General features: G+C 32.5%; 1 protein-coding gene and 1 long non-coding RNA gene across 12 annotated transcripts; one reads left to right on the top strand and one right to left on the bottom strand.

Moving 5' to 3' along the window:
* Positions 1-7728: 7728 nt before the first annotated feature.
* Positions 7729-15153, top strand: LOC108457719 (uncharacterized). 11 transcript variants are annotated; one of them, XR_008285737.1, is made up of 7 exons: positions 7854-8128; positions 8767-8913; positions 9717-9792; positions 9883-10048; positions 11677-11746; positions 11964-12616; positions 12707-13530. XR_008285737.1 is itself a non-coding variant. In XM_053030709.1 (5 exons), the coding sequence occupies exons 3-5, from the start codon at positions 9741-9743 to the stop codon at positions 14996-14998; spliced, it is 828 nt and encodes a 275-aa protein (XP_052886669.1). In that variant the 5' UTR covers positions 7729-7845; positions 8767-8913; positions 9717-9740; the 3' UTR covers positions 14999-15153. The 11 variants fall into 11 exon arrangements, 10 of the variants coding, with proteins under 10 accessions (XP_052886669.1, XP_052886670.1, XP_052886667.1 ...); XM_053030709.1 differs by lacking the exons at positions 7854-8128; positions 11677-11746; positions 11964-12616; positions 12707-13530 and adding exons at positions 7729-7845; positions 14389-15153; XM_053030710.1 differs by lacking the exons at positions 11677-11746; positions 11964-12616; positions 12707-13530 and adding an exon at positions 14389-15153 and having other exon boundaries at positions 7848-7980; positions 8791-8913.
* Positions 15154-15619: 466 nt separating this feature from the next.
* Positions 15620-16930, bottom strand: LOC128295629 (uncharacterized). Its single transcript, XR_008286184.1, has 2 exons — positions 16749-16930; positions 15620-16388 (listed from the first exon to the last, which is right to left on the bottom strand). It is a non-coding gene; the product is annotated as an uncharacterized LOC128295629 (long non-coding RNA).
* Positions 16931-18246: the final 1316 nt, after the last annotated feature.

Raw genomic sequence — 18246 nt, 5'->3', positions numbered from 1 at the left:
ATGGTAAGTACATCCTGAATCCAAAATCCACTCATCCGCTTGACATGCCATTGCCATGCCAACCAAGCTAAAGTCGACTCCTCATCATGCTCACACACATGCATTAGAAATAGCCTTGCCCTTTTGTAGCTTAGGACAATTCTTTTTCCAATGCCCTTTTCACGGCAAAAGGCACATTCATCTTTGGCGGGTCTCCCTTTGGACTTTCCCCTTCTACCAGATTTGCTGTTGTGTGAACGACCTCTTACTGTTAAGACTTCTGCGGTTGTATCTCTGTGATCTCTTTTATCTTTCTTTCGAGTCTCGGATCTATACAACGACTACTGATCGCATCAAATGTGATCGTGTCCTTCCCATGAAGCAATGTGGTGGTAAGATGATCATATTCATCAGGAAGGGAATTCAACAACAATAATGCCTTGTCTTCATCTTCAAATTTCTCATCCAAATTTAGCAAGTCTGCTAAAATTTTATTGAATGAGTTCACATGGTCATTCATCGACATACCGGGTGCATATGTGAATCGATAAAGTTTCTTTTTCATATAAAGCCTATTTTCAAGACTTTTCGTTAGAAACTTTTCTTCCAGTGTATCCCATAACTTCTTCACCGATGTCTCCCTCATGATGAGTACTTACGCTCTTTGGCCAAACATAGGCGGATTGTACCACACACTGTCTATTGATCTTGGCCCTCCTTGTCATCCATCTTGTCGGGTTTTTCTTCAAGGGCTATATCTAGCTCTTGCGACATAAGACATCCAGATCTCACATTGCCACATACCAAAATTATTGGTACCGTCAAATTTCTCTACTTCAAATTTTGCATTTGTCACAGTAGTCCTTGCGATGGCGATCTTTGCGCGCCATTTTTTCTCAATCCCAACTATTGTATACGTGAAGCGATCAGTATTCAGTAAATAGTGCCGATATCGTTAATAATCTTGATATCGTGAATAGTGTTGTATACGTGAATAGTACAGTAAATGGTCGTATTCCCAAGTACGAATCGGCTCTGGTACCAATTGTTGCTTGAAGCGTGTGAAAGAGTAAAATTATTGTCTTGAAAAATCACACCAAGGTCAATTCCGAAAGAGAGGTAGATCACGAAGATCACTTAAATACCAAGTCTTTCCTAGCGAATATCCTCTATCGTAATTTAATAGCACAATAAATCACTACAATCACATTCACAAAATATGCAAAACAAATAATAAAGAACACGAGAATTTTAACGAGGTTCAAAAATTTTGCCTACGTCCTCGGGCACTACCAAATATATTTCACTCCAAAAATTACAAGTGAAATTTACAAATAGAGAGAGAATAATGCCTTAAGTAGAGAATGGCAATTATGGGATGAAGAAAGTAAGAAATGGTTAGGCCTATTTATAGTTGAGGTTCAAGGATCAACTTGCAATGTCCCTATACAATTAGGGACCAAAATTGCAATTATCCCATGCCAACTTTAACCCAACTTGCCAACCAATATTACTTTCTACTTTCGGTGCCCACCCCATTTGACTTTTCAAAGAATGGTGGGTTCCAATAGGGGGTTAAAGACTTATATCAACCCTCAACGTGAGAGGGAGTGTTGAGAAGTAAGCAAGTTGTTAGAGGGTTAGTTACAGTTAGTTTGCATGGGATAGTTTGTTACGATAGTTAGCAGTAGGATATAAATACAAGCTTGTAAGTTAAGTTAGGGTGGTTTTTTTCATAAAAGAAAATGTACTGTAAATTCCCGAATAATAAAAGTGTTCTTGATCAGTTTTCAACAAGTGGTTATTTGACATAGTTGCTAGCATGTTGAAGTGCATGATATCCTTCAGTTTGGTGTTTAAAGGTTTATAAATAAAAGAATATTTATTTTAATTTTTTTATAAAAAAAATAGAACTAATTGGTTTTAACTTTCCTTCGTATACCTATTAGCTTTTAGCCTCTTGGAAAATGACAAAGTTGGGATCGTCTAGGTGCACAAAAATCAAACTTTTGGAAGCAAAGTTTTTGGCTGAATTTGCAAATCAGACCAAAATTCCAGTAATCTCGATTTCAGCCCCATTTGGTTCATTTTCTGAAGTGAAAGGAATCGCTGCTTTCATTGAATTGCATAAATGGGAAAACATTATCCTTATCCATGAAGATGATCATAATGGCAAGTTCTGGGGTAATTTCTTTGAAGAAAAAAAATTTCAAATTACATATAAAAGCACAATGGCAGCTTCATCTAAAGATGATCAAATCATCGAAGAACTTCATAGGCTCAAAGCAATGGAAACTTCGGTATTCGTTGTGCATGTTGAACCTGTCTTAGCATCTCGTATTTTTGTACATGCGAAAAGGCTAGGAAAGGTTAGCCATGGTTATGCATGGATCGTGACTTCTAAGAGCATGAATCACTTGCACAATTTGATAGATCGTTCATCGATGCAAGGATTCATTGGTTTCAGGTCTTCTAATATTACAGAATCAAAGGAGTTGGTATGCTACAACTGATGAACTTCATTACTCAAATGGTCAATTTCGAAATAGTAAATGTGTTAGGTATTGAGGGGGAAAGAAGGGTGGGTTTCTGGACACCTACAGGCAAATTCACCAACAAATTATCACACGGGTTTGCCCATGGAAGGCATTTGTTTTCAAGCTCCACCATTGATGAGGACCTCGAAACAATAATGTGGCCTGGTGGGATTTCAACCATTCCCAAAGGTCGAATGATGCAAATGAGCAGTAAGATCCTAAGGATTGGTGTTACACTAAAAAATGGGTTCCCTCAATTGCTGAAAGTGGACCATGATCTTCAAACCAACTTCACCATTGTCTCTGGTTTCTGTATAGATGTTTTCAGAGCTGCAATGGCGGGTTTGAACTATCAAATGTCGTATGAATTTATACCCTTCGAAGATAATAGCCAGAACAGTGGGGAGACTAACAATAATCTTGTCTATGAAGTATATCTCCAGGTATGCATGGTTCTTTAACATTATCTAGGTCGTTAATGCAACTTGCTTTTATTTGATTTGTGTTGGATAAACAAAAACAGAAGTATGATGCTGCTGTTGGGGATATAACAATCACTGCAAATAGATCATTGTACCTGGATTTTACTTTTCCGTTTACGGACATGGGGGTCGGGATGGTTACTCGGAATTAACTCCGAAGGACAGCCGGAACTTGAGGATTTTCTGGAAGCCAGTTACGCCGGGACTTTGGCTTACCATTGTCGGAGTTTATGTGTTGACAGCTTTAGTTATTTGGCTAATTGAACGCCCTGCATTGGTTGAACAACAAACCCATCAATCAAATGGGCAAATTGGAAGGATGTTTGCATTCTCTCTCCATCCTTGTTTTTGCACATTGTAAGCACCATCTCACACAAGCATTTTACACTGATTAGGTCCAATTCTGTTTTTGGTCGCCCTAGGGGGTTAGATTGTATTTTCTCCGCAAATTAATTTTTTTGAACAGTCCGTCATAATTCATTTCAGCTTAGTTTCTTTCTCATTTTTTTATATTAATTTTTATTTTAATTTTTAGACTTATTTTGATAAAATGAACTTTATTTTATAACTTTTAAATATTATTTGACAAAATTTCATGATCTTTTTCATAAATACTTTTAAAAATAATAAATTTTCAATAACTTTTAAATTATTTTCACTAAGTTAAATATAAAATATTTATTTTTATATCATAAAAATAAAAAATTAATTATATATTAAATAAAAATAGAATTTAGGGTAATCACAAATTTTTAACTTACATTTCATTAATCATCCAAATATCTCTATTCGGGATGATTTTTTATTTTATTGGTTTTTACTCAACCCTATATTAGATTAAAGAATAAACTTATTTTGTCGTGTATCGCATACTAACATATAAGGGTCAGTTTTTAATAGTAAAAGTTGATGAATTTTTTAATAAAATGACTAATTTACTCTTTAATCTTTCGTATAGAGATTTATTTGTCATTTTTTTAGTAAAAAGAGCTAAATACATTCCAACTTCTAGTATAAATATCTTCTTCATACTTTTACTCTACTTTTAACAATGGCAATTTTGAATATTGAGTAGATTTTTCCTAAAAACATCGCTTCTAACTCATTATTCTAACATAAAATTTCCTCTTATTTTTTGCAGCTTAATCAATAAAAGGTTGACGTTTTCTGTTAAAATGTGAATTTGCAGGGGAGAAATTACCGAGCAACTTGTCGAGATCAGTGGTTGTTTTGTGGGTGTTTGTAGTGTTCACTGGGATAGAATTACACCGCCACTTTGACGTCAATGACGGTCCGACAGATTGAATTCAACTCCAAGTTGAGCAACATAGGACACCGAACAGGTCCTGTTACTCAAGAAGTTGTTGGCTATCTAAATTTCCAGAATTCTAGTTCAACATCTATATGGCTTACTTCACCCGAAGAATATGCAAACGCTTTACCGAAAGGTAGCAAAAATGGTGGTGTCTCTGCAATAATTGATGAGATCCCATACATCAAGATCTTCCTAGAAAAATATCCAGCACGTTATTCCATGATCGGCCCCGTCATGCCTACCACCAATGGCCTTGGCTTTGTAAGTTATCAATTATACTCCTCATAAATTCTACACATACATACATATATAATTGGAATACACTTATCTTTTCTTGCCCAATAAAAAGTACATAAGGTTAATTGCAGTATAAAATATTGTATGAATTAAGTCATTATTTTATCTATTTGTTAACTTGGACATTAAATATCAACTCAAATCTATAAATAAGGATGCATCTATTGCATAGACAGATTGTATGTGCCATGTTAGAAAAAATAATAATAATTTTCCTAAATTTTATTAACTTTGTATGTTTTTTAACATGTTAAGTCTAAACATAATGTCCATGTGTTTTAGATATACTTTATTTCAAATTTGAATGGATAGTTAAATTTTGATTTATGATACCTTAAAGACTCCGTTAAAATATTTTGAAGTTTAATGACCAAAGTAGAATCTAAGCATTGATTTGGAGAAATCCCATGATCTTTGATTTGTTTTACATGTTGGGAGGAAGTCTTTAGATTCTAGAAGAAACAGACTTCTAAAATACAATACTTTGAGATATCTATAAGTGCTTATAGAGATATCCAAATCTTGACACCTAAATCGATCTAACTGAGTGTATATATATATATATATATATGCAAGTGAGTATATTAGCTCTAGTGTTTAACTCTATGAGAAATTGCATGTATTTCCAAAGGGTTCAACTATGGCTCATGACATATCAAAGGAAATTGCAAAACTAAGAGAAGATGGAAGGCTTCAAATGCTTGAAAATTCATGGTTCACAATTCCAACCACTAATTTCGATTCAGGGGATACATCGAACACTATGAACCCACTTACAAGAGGTGACTTTCAAGGCTTGTTCCTTATTAACGAACCATTTCAGCTCTAGCCTTTCTTTTTTTTTCGCTTCTTTACTTTACAAAAACTTCCGTAATATGAAAAAATGGAGACAGCCTGATTTTGTAAAAGAATACATTTGCATGTACATTTTTAGAAACAAAAGAGAGGTAAACATAATACACCCAGAGTTTGACAATCTATGAAGTTGATAAGAGCCTTTTATTTGTAAAGTATTTGCTAATTGGTTTTATAAATTATTAATTTGCAACTTGTTGTACCAACAATATAGATTCTTTTTATGATGTTTCCTTATTGCTCTAATTAGCAATTCCCAGAAATGATTCTTCTAATAATTTAGGTGTAATTATGCTTTCAGCTCCTGTACTTTTGAGAACTTCAACATTTAGCCTGCTACTTTTAATTCCATAAATTTAGTCCACCTACTTGTTTAATTTAATAATTAAAGCTTAACTGATAACATTGTCAATTAACTTCTATTAGATATGAATATGTGTTATTAATTTGATTTTAATTTTAAATAAGACCTTTGAATTTCTTTTTAAATGGAAAGGAAGTAAAATTTTTATTTAATAAAAAGCTTGGATACCAATTTATGATCCAAGTGACATTAGCCACAGTATTTGAATATTAAAATTTCATATACTCAAATTTAATAATATTGTAAATTGGAGTTTAATTTATTAAATTTTAAAAGTGTTAGACTGAGAGTAAATAATTTATAACTTCGTCAATTATTATCAATATGATATTGAAAAACAGAAAAGAGAGAGAATAGATAAATTTAAACCCGTATCATTTAAGTCACTAACAGGAACTCTAATCACTTCTCCAAACAAATGTTGGCATACATATTATATAATTAACATAAATTCTAGAGCTAATTATTTAAATTCTGCACTTTCTAGCATTTATGTATGGTTCAAATCCTACAAATCCAGGGCAATCCTCCATTCCAAGGATTTCTAGCGTGACCCCTTTCGAGGTAACCTTTTGTTTTGAAATAGTAGCAAAAGACTTGTATTGAAATAAGATCAAATTTAAATAGAGTTATTTTTTAAGAAAATATCATATATTATTTAATAAAGTTAATATTTTATAATTTTTATGGTTTTTAAATAGAATTTTTGTTTGAAATTCAACTGTAATTGAAAAATAATAATTTTAAGATATTTTATATAGTAAATATTAACTTTATTATAATTTAGACTTATTTAATTATTTTTAATAATATAGAGACTAAATTGATCTATTTAATAATAAAAGTACTATTTAAGAATAAAAGGACTATTTTATATCAACTCCCATAATACAAGGACCTTCCAAATATTTTAACACAAAAATACACATTTTTATTAATAATCTGTAGAATCCATATTCGAAAAAAATATATATAATATTTAGATAAGGGTAAACTACACTCAAGGTGACTAAATTATTAGTAATTTTATATTTTGGTCACTTAACTTCAAAAAGTTACAAAATAATTATTAGACTGTTCAAAAGTTTTCATTTAAGTCACTTAATTATTAAAATAATTGTTGTATAACCTTCTCTGATTGTACAACATGTACCAACAAAAAGCTCTATTTCCCCTTCTCTTTTACAATTTAATTTTTTCATAAAACAGTTATAAATATCACGAATCTACGAACCAAAATTCAAATTACTTTCTTTTATGATCTTCGATATTGATCATCAGATCAATTTAGATCTAAAGTATCTTCTTCTACTCATCAATGTGTATTGATTCATCGTATAAGTTATCAAACCATCTATTGAAGCTTACTAGTTGGACTTTTAAAAAAAAACTATAATAGTCCAATAACTTAAATTCAAACTTTCAAATTATCTAGTGGTCACTTTATAATTTTTTAAAATTGACTGATCAAAACAAAAATTTACTAATAATTTATTAACCTTACCCTTTACATAAAAATATCAATGTGATCCGACCAACTTGGGGGCAATTTAGTAAATCCATCCCGAGACGAAAAAAAGGAATTCAACTTTAAGAGGACAACTTATTTTCAGCCCCCACCGCACTCACCATCACGTTCCCTCACATCCACATTTGACTTCTCACCAATCTCATAAAATGACCCTTTTAACCTCCTTTTACACCATACGTTTACATCACGCGCTATAAACTCGCGGTAACACAATTCAGTACATTTTATACAACAGCGAAAAGATCTAATTTGGTCTTGTACTTTTTTGTGGTTTTGATCTTCATTAAATCTTATCATTATCATCACGAGTAAATCATGAATCGTACATTTGTACCGATGAGCTACGTGTCAATATATGGACTGTTGATCAAACTACGTTTATCTTGATCCCAGACAAAGATGCGGATTTCCAGAACTGTACCTTCAAAATCATCTAATTATGCAAAAAAAGAAAAAAAATTATTCGTGCAAGTGCAAGTGGCCAAGTGGGTGCTTTATGTTTAATCTTCTTTTTTTCTCCATTTTTTCTGGGTTTTATTTGTGCTTTAATATGAAACCTTTTTTTTAGGTTTTTTTAATGGTTGATAAATTTGGTCTGGATCTGGGAATTAGGCTTCAAGGTTGTTCTTTTATAAATGTTTTTTATCTGAACTTTAATGCCCTATTTTTCTATTGAATTTTAATGTTAGGGTCGTTTATTGCTATTTTTTCTAGCATTTTTGAATTCTTTGTGCTTTCGATTTCAATATAAGTCTTTTTTGGCTTTGAGTAAGGATAAGCTGACCTTTGTTCTCTTCTAGAAATTTTAGTTCTGTTTGTTTACTGGGAAATATTAAGAAAAAAAATACAAATCCTGGAAAATTTTTAGTTTATTGAAGCTTGAAACAAACCCTTGATTTCTTCTCTTCTCTAAGCTTTTATTTAGTAAATTCAGCTCTTGAACTAGTGTTAAAATCCAATAAAATTTTCTTATTGACTTTTGAGTTAGTTAAAAAATATGGAAGATCATAAGGTGTTTGACATTTTGTCTTTAATTCTTAAGGCTTTATAATATGCATGATCATCACATATATATAAGTTCCCCTCTTTCTTCTTACTTGTCCAGCCAGCTAGGAAGATTACAGAATCTTCGGCGAGTTTTTGGTGAACAATTTGCTCCATTTACATTGAAATATCTATACATATAAATATTATATTGCTAGGATTGTCTAGGATTAGCGACTTAAATCGAAGTTATCATCTTTCATTGCATGTGATATTACTTCACTGTTTAATGCTCACAAAGTTATGTTTCTTTTATCTTTTTGAATGGACATATATATATATATGTATGTATATACATGTATATACTGTCCATAGTACTAATGTTGCTGTTAAGATCATAGTATATTGAATGTTCCATACAGTTGCGCTGTTGTGGTTATGAACAGTGTTGTCAAGGGCGCAAGGTGCATTTTGGGCGCTGGCATCCTTATATTGCCTCAGGTGCAAGGCGCTACAAAAAGCGTTAGCCTGAGTGAAGTGAAGGGCAATATGCATATGTGTGAGTTTTTGTAAGTGTTTGTGTGTATATATAATATATAAAGATAAAGATATAAACTCCAAAGTGTGGTCTGCAATTTATTGGTCAATATGCATGATTTCCTTATGGTCAATGTTGTTGAATGCTCAAATATTGAGAAATGTAGAGTTTGATATTATCTTTTTCTTACTGGTAAAGCTATATCTAATGAAAATAAGTGAAAAATAAAAGAAATTAAAGAGAAATTCAATCATGCGGGGTTTTTTTATACTTATCGCCTTATAAAAAGTGCGCCTAGGTGCACTGATCAAATGGGCCTCGCCTTGAAGGGTCTGAGGCGTTTTGGTTGAATAATGCTAAGGCACAAGGCGCACACCTTGACAACACTGGTTATGAATTTCTTAGGTTGTGTTTGGGAACTTAAATTTCAAAAGATGATTTTGGATTAAAAAATACTGCAATTGGAATGTAACATTCGTGATTATGCGAGTGTTTTGCATCATAAACACATGTAGGTGAAACAATACTATATCATGCATAAAACTATTCTTTTTTTAATTTTTATAAAGAAATTAAAACTCATATAAAACCATTACATATTATAATAACACAATGGTTCTAAAATGAATAAATAATTTTTTTTCGAAGAAAATGTGATTTTTGAACAAAAAAGTCTGCGACCACGACAGTAGCGACACGTTACCTCAACGAAATCCGCGATAAAATTCTCTACTGCAATTTAGATATGTGCATAAAGGATAATGTTGTTTTGAACAGTTTTTTCATGTTAGTACATGATTTGTTTTTTTTTACATTTATCTTCAATTTTTTCAGGATGGTTGGAATCACGAGTTATGGATGTATTTCTATTGCATTGGGGTAATGGCAACAGAATTTATCATATTCTATGGTAAGCAATCCATTATGATTAGAGTATTTTTCTACTAAGTATAGCTTCTAGGCAGTATATTCTTATTATTTACTTTTTTCCTGTTTGCAGAGATTAGTTTACTTAAAAGATATGATACATTATCAATTGACAACGAGAGAGAGCACGTTTGTAGCCATTCATACATGGTCATGGATGCATACAAGCGTGCTCTCTATCGTTGTCATGTGATTTGTACATGTCTCTCCTGGTGTTTATTTGCTGCAATAGCTAGCAGGTGATTCTTTCTTATTCAGCTCCGATTCCTTTAGTGAAATGTTAAAAAATAGATTGATCGTCATTATCGTGAATACAAGGAGTGGCTACGAGCATGTAACCTTAGAGTTCCATTATTAATGTTTGATCATGAATTTGTGGGGTTGAAGATATTTCCTTCACTAGAGAATAGAAATAGAAAAATTAACACGAATTTTAAACCCAAGTATATATTCTGTTTATTAACTAAAGTTCTGTTCATAATATCTACTATAATAAGTAGTATGCATATTGGTCCTTTCCTCATTGCACCAATATTCGCAAACTGCTTGCATCTTAAGATAAATAGGATGAAAGTTAGGTATGATGTCTTGCTTTTGTTCGTGGAGATGAAGTTAAACCATTTTGCTAGCTTTGAACCATTATGATCATTTGAAGCTCATTGAATGATGTTAAAGGAAGTAAGGAACTTCTATGGTCAGAATCTAAAATCAATGTCCTTAGATTCCTAATACACTAATCCTTCGTGTTTGATTTTCAGTTTCTTTTCATATTCCAACCTTATAAGACCTATTGTCCGTTTGAGTCAATTGTTCTTTGTAAGATGTACATGTATCAGGTTTATATACTGTTGTGTTGTGCAAGAGTTTCTTCATTGACATTAAGGAGAAGTTTCATGTAGGTAAATTCTTTGCCCGTGCTTGGTGAATGTGGCTGATATCGCAATGTAACTTGGTTTTATTTTGCTTGAAAGAACTAAAATATGACTCCAGACCGATTTTTTTATATGTAATCTCATTGGTAGGCAATTATATACTCTGATACTATAGGGAGAATGAAGAGTCAATGTAACATAGGGTAAATAGATATGGCAACTTATAACAATTCAATATGATATCCATGACCAGGCGGGTAACCCAACTGACCTGCACCATTGTTGTTCGCCACCCCCCTTCCCTTCCCCTTGTTTGTAGGCATGCATGCTTAGAAGTACCTTTTGCGATTTTTGTTGTTAGGACATTTGGCATATTGTTTTTTAGCACAAAATAGATACAAGGAGGTAGGTCTCTCTAAATTTTTCCTGCATAAAGGCTTATAAGATATTAATTGAATGCATCAATAAATAGCTCATCTTTGAGTGAAAGATTTGATATGTTATATAACTTGTGATAATGAAATGCATGCTCTTTGCATGACAGTTAAGATCAGTATAGTGCTACATTTGAAAAGGTATAAAAAGATGAATTTCAATTTCTCAAAACATATAGGTATTTTGGTTTACCGTTAAATACCTATCCGATGAATCCAAGGTATAAAAAGAAGCTGTTGAATGTATCAGCTACCAAGGAAGAAACACCTGGATTGGAACCAGGAGCTTGTTCAATTGGTTCAGGTACCCATCTTCTGAGAGGTGGTAACTATCATGCTTCAATCTATTCCGAGTCGGAAATGGCTTGAACTCTTTATCACTTTTCACTCTGAATTTTTGAATGAGGGAAACGAAAATTCCACTGCCCTTATCACTCATAATTATATGTTTTTAGGCTTTTTTTTATATGGCCATGATATCATTCATGCCCATTTTACCATCCATGAAGACTAATTTTTTTGGAGATTCATGGTTGTTCCTTTCAATAATGTTGTCTCCAGGAGTTTAGACCTAAGTTCACTCCATCCTTGGAGCATCTCATTCTGAAGTCTCATAATGATAAACATAGCGGTAAGTGCCTTCGTTTCAACACTTTAACACTGTTTTCTCTCGGGAAATTTAACTCCGTTTGAAGATGAGGGATTCATGGATTTCATACCCGATGAATGTAATCATCTTGAGTTGGTGTTATGCTTGTGACTGAACTAAGTGAGTAATTATAGCTGAAACCTTGTTTTAAAGCATGTATGATTGCTTGAGCATTGGTTATTGATGTTGAACTTTTTAGGTTTACCAGGCAATGTGTAGAACTGAAGTGAAGATCAATCAGTGAAACGTAATAGGTTAATTCTACGTCGAATAACATGACCCCCAATCTTGTATCTTCTTGTTTTGGAAGTGTTGACGAAAGACGTTTGGCATCTCGTTTAGTATCTCGTTTATTATTGGTCAACATAAAACCTAAAAATGTCACTGTTTTCCAAGAATGCGCTTGTATTGGATTGGTATTGGAGCTCTATTAGAAATTTTTTTCTCATTTCACATGTGGGGGTTGGCCTGCATGCCGTATCTCTCTTGCATTCGATGTGCATGTTTGTTTGCCCTTCATAGGGTGATAGCAATATGTATATATTAGCCTCTTTTTTATAGCAATATGTATTTGTTAGCCTTTTTGAGCTCTAAATATACTATATGCCATGCTTGAACTGTCGATGAGTTAGCCTTCCATATGTTAAGAGTTTCTGCATTCGATAGATTCAGTTATTGGTTTTGGCAGTTTTCTTTTTAAGTTCTTGTATAGCAATGTGCATGCTTGTAACAGAGATGAATGATAATCTAGGACCCCTTCCAAGGTGTCGGGACCACCACTAAATCCCCCATCCAACCCTTTCGGGAATGCATTTTACAGTGTTGGTTCTGGACTGAGTCGAGGAGGATTAGGTTGGTAGCTAACCATTCTATCAAATATCTTTCTTGTGCATCATTTTAGCAAATGCATTACAATTCTAGTATTTTACTTGCTTCATATAGGCAAACACGAGTGTAGCGATTTACAATTTCTTTTTCCTTTAAATCCTAACAATACCAATTTAGCGATTCGGATAGCTCAACAAAATTCTGAGGTAAAACTATTGAAGTAAATCTCCCGAGTAGTTGGTCTGCTTCAATTAACAGATAAGCAAGTACTTCTCTGATCCTCAGTATTACTTCCAAGTGATCGATCATGCATGTATGCATGTATGTGGATCATTTTATTGTTTTGTTGCATCTTTAGGGGCATTGACAATTACTGAGCCAGTTGGAGGGCAGCACTCCTATAAACCTCCCATTTATGGCATTTGCTACGAACTCGGTCCTTACTGGCATCTCATTAGGTCCATCAGGGAAGTAAGTTCGAATAGTTGTAATGCTTTAAGAGCTTCAAATTTGATCTTTGCATAAACATCTTCGACTCTCTAGTTCGTGCCGGGCTCAGTCCAGAGGGGCCGGTTTCTCCAAGTAGTGCTGCTGTAAAGGTATCATTGGTTTCATTAGGGGAAGGAGATGCCCCATTGCTTGAGTAATTGCATATGCCGAATATTCTTTCGCCGGATCGTATTACTTCATAGTTCTGTGGATTTGTTTGTGCATAGGCACCTTCTAATAGCAGGAGATTTATTTATTAACCCCAAATTTAATTTTTCCTTGTCTCAATCCAATCTTTTGTGCTTGGAAATTTTGATTAATTATCTTATTTTAATTGTGTTTTACACTTTGTTTCTTTGTTTTGAAATAAACAATGAACCCTAATTTGCTGCATAATTATTTGTTACTTGAATAAGTGAACAAGAATGAAGATAACAAGTTTATGCAAATTGCATTTGTTTGAGTAGCTTAGCAAATATTGAGAAAGGAAATGCTTTGACTGCAATTAATGGTATGCATATGTGTGTAACTTTCTAGTGTTTGATTAATATGTATTTTATTAAAAATATTTTAACTCAAGTACATGATTTTTTATTTTGGTTATGGGTATTTTAAGGAAAATTTTACATTAATATTCTATCAAGAATATTTAATGATGTTAATTATTTGTACTATTATAAAAATAGAAAGATTAAATTAAATTACCTCTCAGGATTAAATTTTAAATTTGAGTAATTTGAGTATGGTAAAAGGACTAAATCAAAAAATTTAACATCATTATATCTTAAAAAATTTAAATTTAAAGATTAAATTAGAAAAATTGTCAAAAATTAATATAGATAAAAAGAAATTTCTGAAGTTATCGAGTATTAATGTTGCCTTATATTTATTTATAAATTATAAATTATAATAATAAAATTAAATATATGAATTTTTTAATAATTTTTATATTTTTTATAATTTATTCAGAGTTTTCAACTTTCTTCCAACAATCTACCTTGGTCCAAAAGGAAAATATCCAAAAGCAAATGTAAAGCAAAGCATCTGTCTTTTTCTCACCCAAATTTCTTCGTAAACAAACAGAAAATATGTTACATAATCCTGGGGTCTACCTTGGGGCCATCTCTGTACCAACAACCATAAACCCTTCAAACAACAGAACCCAAAATCTTCCACGATTGATCAATAATGAACGAGGAGTAAACTTTCCTTTTCATCGCCTTTCCTTTTCAATATTTCATCGTAAACTTCCATTTTTTTTAATCCTTTTTAGGAACTTCAACACTGTAAATTCATTTGTTTTCCAGGTCCAACCAGCACCACCACCACAGGGACCACCGAAACAACGAGGGTAACCCGGCGGTCCAGTCCAGAAGACTAACGTCCACGCCTTCTTCTTCATCATCATCATCAAAAACAAGCGTCCACGTTACCGCCTTAGACGGTCTAGTCAACGTCAACTCCCTCTTCACCGTAGCTGTTTTCGTTGGCCTTTCTTTGACAACCCCAGGTCAACACAGTCTCGAGAACCGAGCACCATGCGACGCCGGCGTCGATGTCGCGAAAAAGCTCTTGGTCTTCGAAGTCGTCTCTTTCAGCTTCTTCCTTTTCTCGTCGTTGGTGGCGCAAGGACTGAAACTGGCCATCAATTTGTTGAACAGTAAAGACGTCGACGAAGCGTTCAGGGCGCACATTAACCTTAAAGTTTTGAGGTTCGGGATGATGGGCTCCGCTGTCGGGTCCGTCATGGGGTGTTTGTTTTTGATGCTGTCGATGGTGAATGTGATTGAGATACGGTTGGGGATGTTGTCTTGTGGGAGCAAATCTTCGGTTCATGCGGCGGCGGCGCTGGTTGCGCTGGTTTCTTCGGCTCTGTTGGTTTATATTTCCACGGCGGTTTACGCTTTCTTGCATTGAAATAATCGAAAAAAATGTGGCCAATATTTAAGGGTTAATTTCACAATAAGTCCTTAAACTATGATTGGGATTTTAAATTGAGATTAAACTTTAAAATGTTTTAGCGAATTTCTTAAAATAACATAATCGTATAAATGATGTCATTCTATATTAAATATTTGATGGAATAATATTTAAAATATATAAATCTATTTTTCTACCAAAAAATTTATAGGTATAGGTTGTAAAATATTTTCAAACTTTTTTGAAAAAAAATTAAATTTCTGTTTTTTTCACTCAATTGGAAATTTAAACTTTCAAAATGCATTAAGAGGGTTTTCAATTTTTTAAAAGAATAATTAAGCTCTTAATTTTTTCGGTAATTGAATTGTAAAATGTATTAAAGAGGTCTTTCGACCGTTAAAGCTAATTATCTCTAATTTTTTTCAATTAATGTGACCATGTGCTACAACCATGGCGTGACATGTGGCAAAATTGATAAAAAAAAATAAAAATCAACAAAAGTTATAAAAATTACTAAATTTTATTTAAAAATTATAAAATTGCAAAAAAATTACAAAAAAAATTGTAAATCTTATAAAATTCATAAAAATATATATAAATATAGAAAAGAATTATAAATTTTATAAAGTTAGTAAGAAAATTATAAAAATATAAAAAAATATAAAATTAGTTGTACGGGCCCAAATTTGCCCGGGCCCAACAAGCCCAAATAATAATAAACAAACCCAATACAAACCCAAATTCTAAAAGCCCAAAACCTAAAGCCAACTTAGAAACGAAACCCTAGAGGATCCCATGTGCGCCGCTCATCCTCGGGCGCCTAACCCGCCCCGTCCCATCGCCTGCGCCTCACGAACCTGCAAAGAAGACCAAAATAGCAAAGAGACAGAGGCAAAACAGAAGCAAAACCATACAGAACAGAGGCAGAAACAATACAAAGCAGGGATTGAACAGTAGCAAGGACGAAAATCACATGTAATGCCTCGGTTATATAAAGCCACCAAAAACTAATGTAAAAGGGGAGGGGGGAACACACAATCAATACTAAAAAAAAAAAAAAGAGATACAAAGCTTTTCAAAGGATTTTTGCATTTTTTTTCACTTCCTGCCTTTATTGCTCTTTTTATTTTTATTTTTGAATCTATTGCATGTGTAAACCCCAAATTATGCCTGGGCTAAAACAAAACCCTAAACCCAAATAACCCCAAACTAAACTCTAAATAAACCTAGCCCAAAACACAAACCCAACAACCCTAAGCCCACTAAACCGACCCAAGACCTTAACATACAAAAAAAAAAAAAAAGAAATAAACCCTAGCCACTGTCAAAGCCTAGCCACCGCCTCTGCTGCCACCTCCATGTCACATCCTCCGCCCTCCACTTTCACCTGCAGAGTAGATGAAGAAAAGACAATTAGTAATAAACAAAGGCTTGTAAATGGCTATAAAAGTCAAGCGAAAATGTATTGAACGATTTGGCATTTTTTAGCAAATACAAAAACACTTGACAACTTTTTTAGATCTAAATACATACAAAAGCAGTGATCTCAGTAATAACAAATCAGGAGAATAATCCCAGATCGGAGACTCTAAATATCAAAATCAAAAACCAAAAAACCTAAGGTGATCTTATTTATTTTATTTTTTTTCTTTTTTCTTTTCATTCTATTTTTTGAATCTAACCCTACCCATATATACACATATCAAAGGCTCATAAAAAGCACAAAATAAAAATAAAAAAAGGGTACCTTTTTGGAGTTCCTGCCACCGGCGTCCGACGGCGACCTTGCGACAGTCCGACGATCCCATTTGGCCAGCTACTGGGTTTACCCAGAGAGGGGAAGAGAGGGCTGAGTTTTTTTTGTTTCACAGAAGAGAGATGATTATTTTTTTTCAAAATCTTTGGCCTTTTATAGCCCCACAAAAACGACGTCGTTTCATTTGAGGGGGTTAAACGCCAAAATGGCACCATTTAGGCGCCGACCCGAGGACCCAACTCTCTCCACTAAGGATCCGCGTGTTTTTTCGACAGAAAGGCTATTTGCGCGTTCAACCCTTCCGTATTTTTTTGCTTTTAAATTTCGTTTTTTTTTTACTTTTAATTTATGCCCAGAAATTTTATTTCTTTGCCAATTTAGTCCTTTTGAAGCTGCGCGTTTTGGGACAAAGAGTTATTACCCATTTTAGTCCTTCCTGGTCGTTTGCGTGTGCGAATTAATCCCCTCTTCTTTTATTTATTACGGATTCGCCCCAGAATTTTGTTTTCAGATTCAATTATGTCCTTTCTATTACTTTTGATTGTTTTATTACATTATTTATATTATTATATTTGCATTTATATTTATTTTATTCTAATGCCATTATTATTATCACTTCTATTATTATTATTATTATTATTATTATTATTATTATTATTATTATTATTATATAGTAGTGTGTATTTCTATTATATACGTATATATGTATATTTATATATATAGTATTATTATTTACCTTACTTTAATATTATTGTTATTATTATAATCATCTTTGTAATTACTATTACCATTGTATTATGACTATTATTATATTTTCATTTTCTTATTACTCATCTCTGAGGGACGAAGCCGAACAATTTTTTTGGGGGGCCGAATGAAATTTTAATTTTTATAGTCTATATATTTATAATTTTTAAAGGATTAAATTAAATTTTTATAATTTTAGGGGGGACCAAAGTGTAATTTTATATTTACTAATTTAAAATTTTAAAAAAATCTAAAGGGCCTCAATGAAAATTTTCCTTTTAAGAAGTAGGGCCCATGCACCTTACTGGTTTCGCCCTGCTCATCTATTATGTTTCTTATCTATTTATATTTTCATTATTATACTATATCTATTATTTATTAGCATTTTACTATTACTATTATTAGTATTAGCGTTTTTATCAATACTTATATGTATGTATTAGGTTTTTTAATACTATATTTTAATACCGTACATGTTGTGTATATTCTTAATACTATATTGTGTATATATATTTTAATAACTATATTATGTATATATTTCGTATATATATCATGTATATATATTATATTTTATGTATATATCTTCAATATCACATTATTCATACATTCTTTATATTATCCCATGTAAATACTTTCAATACTATATTATGCCTGTATTTTCGTCTATATTAGATATATGCTTTTCATACTCGATACTATTATTATTTCTAGTATGTATATATTATGTATATATTGTTTTTAC

This window comes from Gossypium arboreum, chromosome 7 (assembly GCF_025698485.1).
Source record: "Gossypium arboreum isolate Shixiya-1 chromosome 7, ASM2569848v2, whole genome shotgun sequence".
Taxonomy (NCBI): Eukaryota; Viridiplantae; Streptophyta; class Magnoliopsida; order Malvales; family Malvaceae; genus Gossypium; species Gossypium arboreum.
The sequence above is the reverse complement of the archived record's forward strand: the minus strand, read 5'-3'. Positions and strand labels throughout refer to the sequence as shown.

Excerpts from the sequence above, each read along its gene's own strand:
- LOC108457719 (XM_053030709.1), top strand. The coding sequence starts at position 9,741 with ATGTATTTCTATTGCATTGGGGTAATGGCAACAGAATTTATCATATTC. Across the intron at positions 9,793-9,882 it reads AGAATTTATCATATTCTATG|AGATTAGTTTACTTAAAAGA; the intron begins GTAAGCAATCCA and ends TCCTGTTTGCAG. Across the intron at positions 10,049-14,388 it reads TTTGCTGCAATAGCTAGCAG|GTCCAACCAGCACCACCACC; the intron begins GTGATTCTTTCT and ends TTTGTTTTCCAG.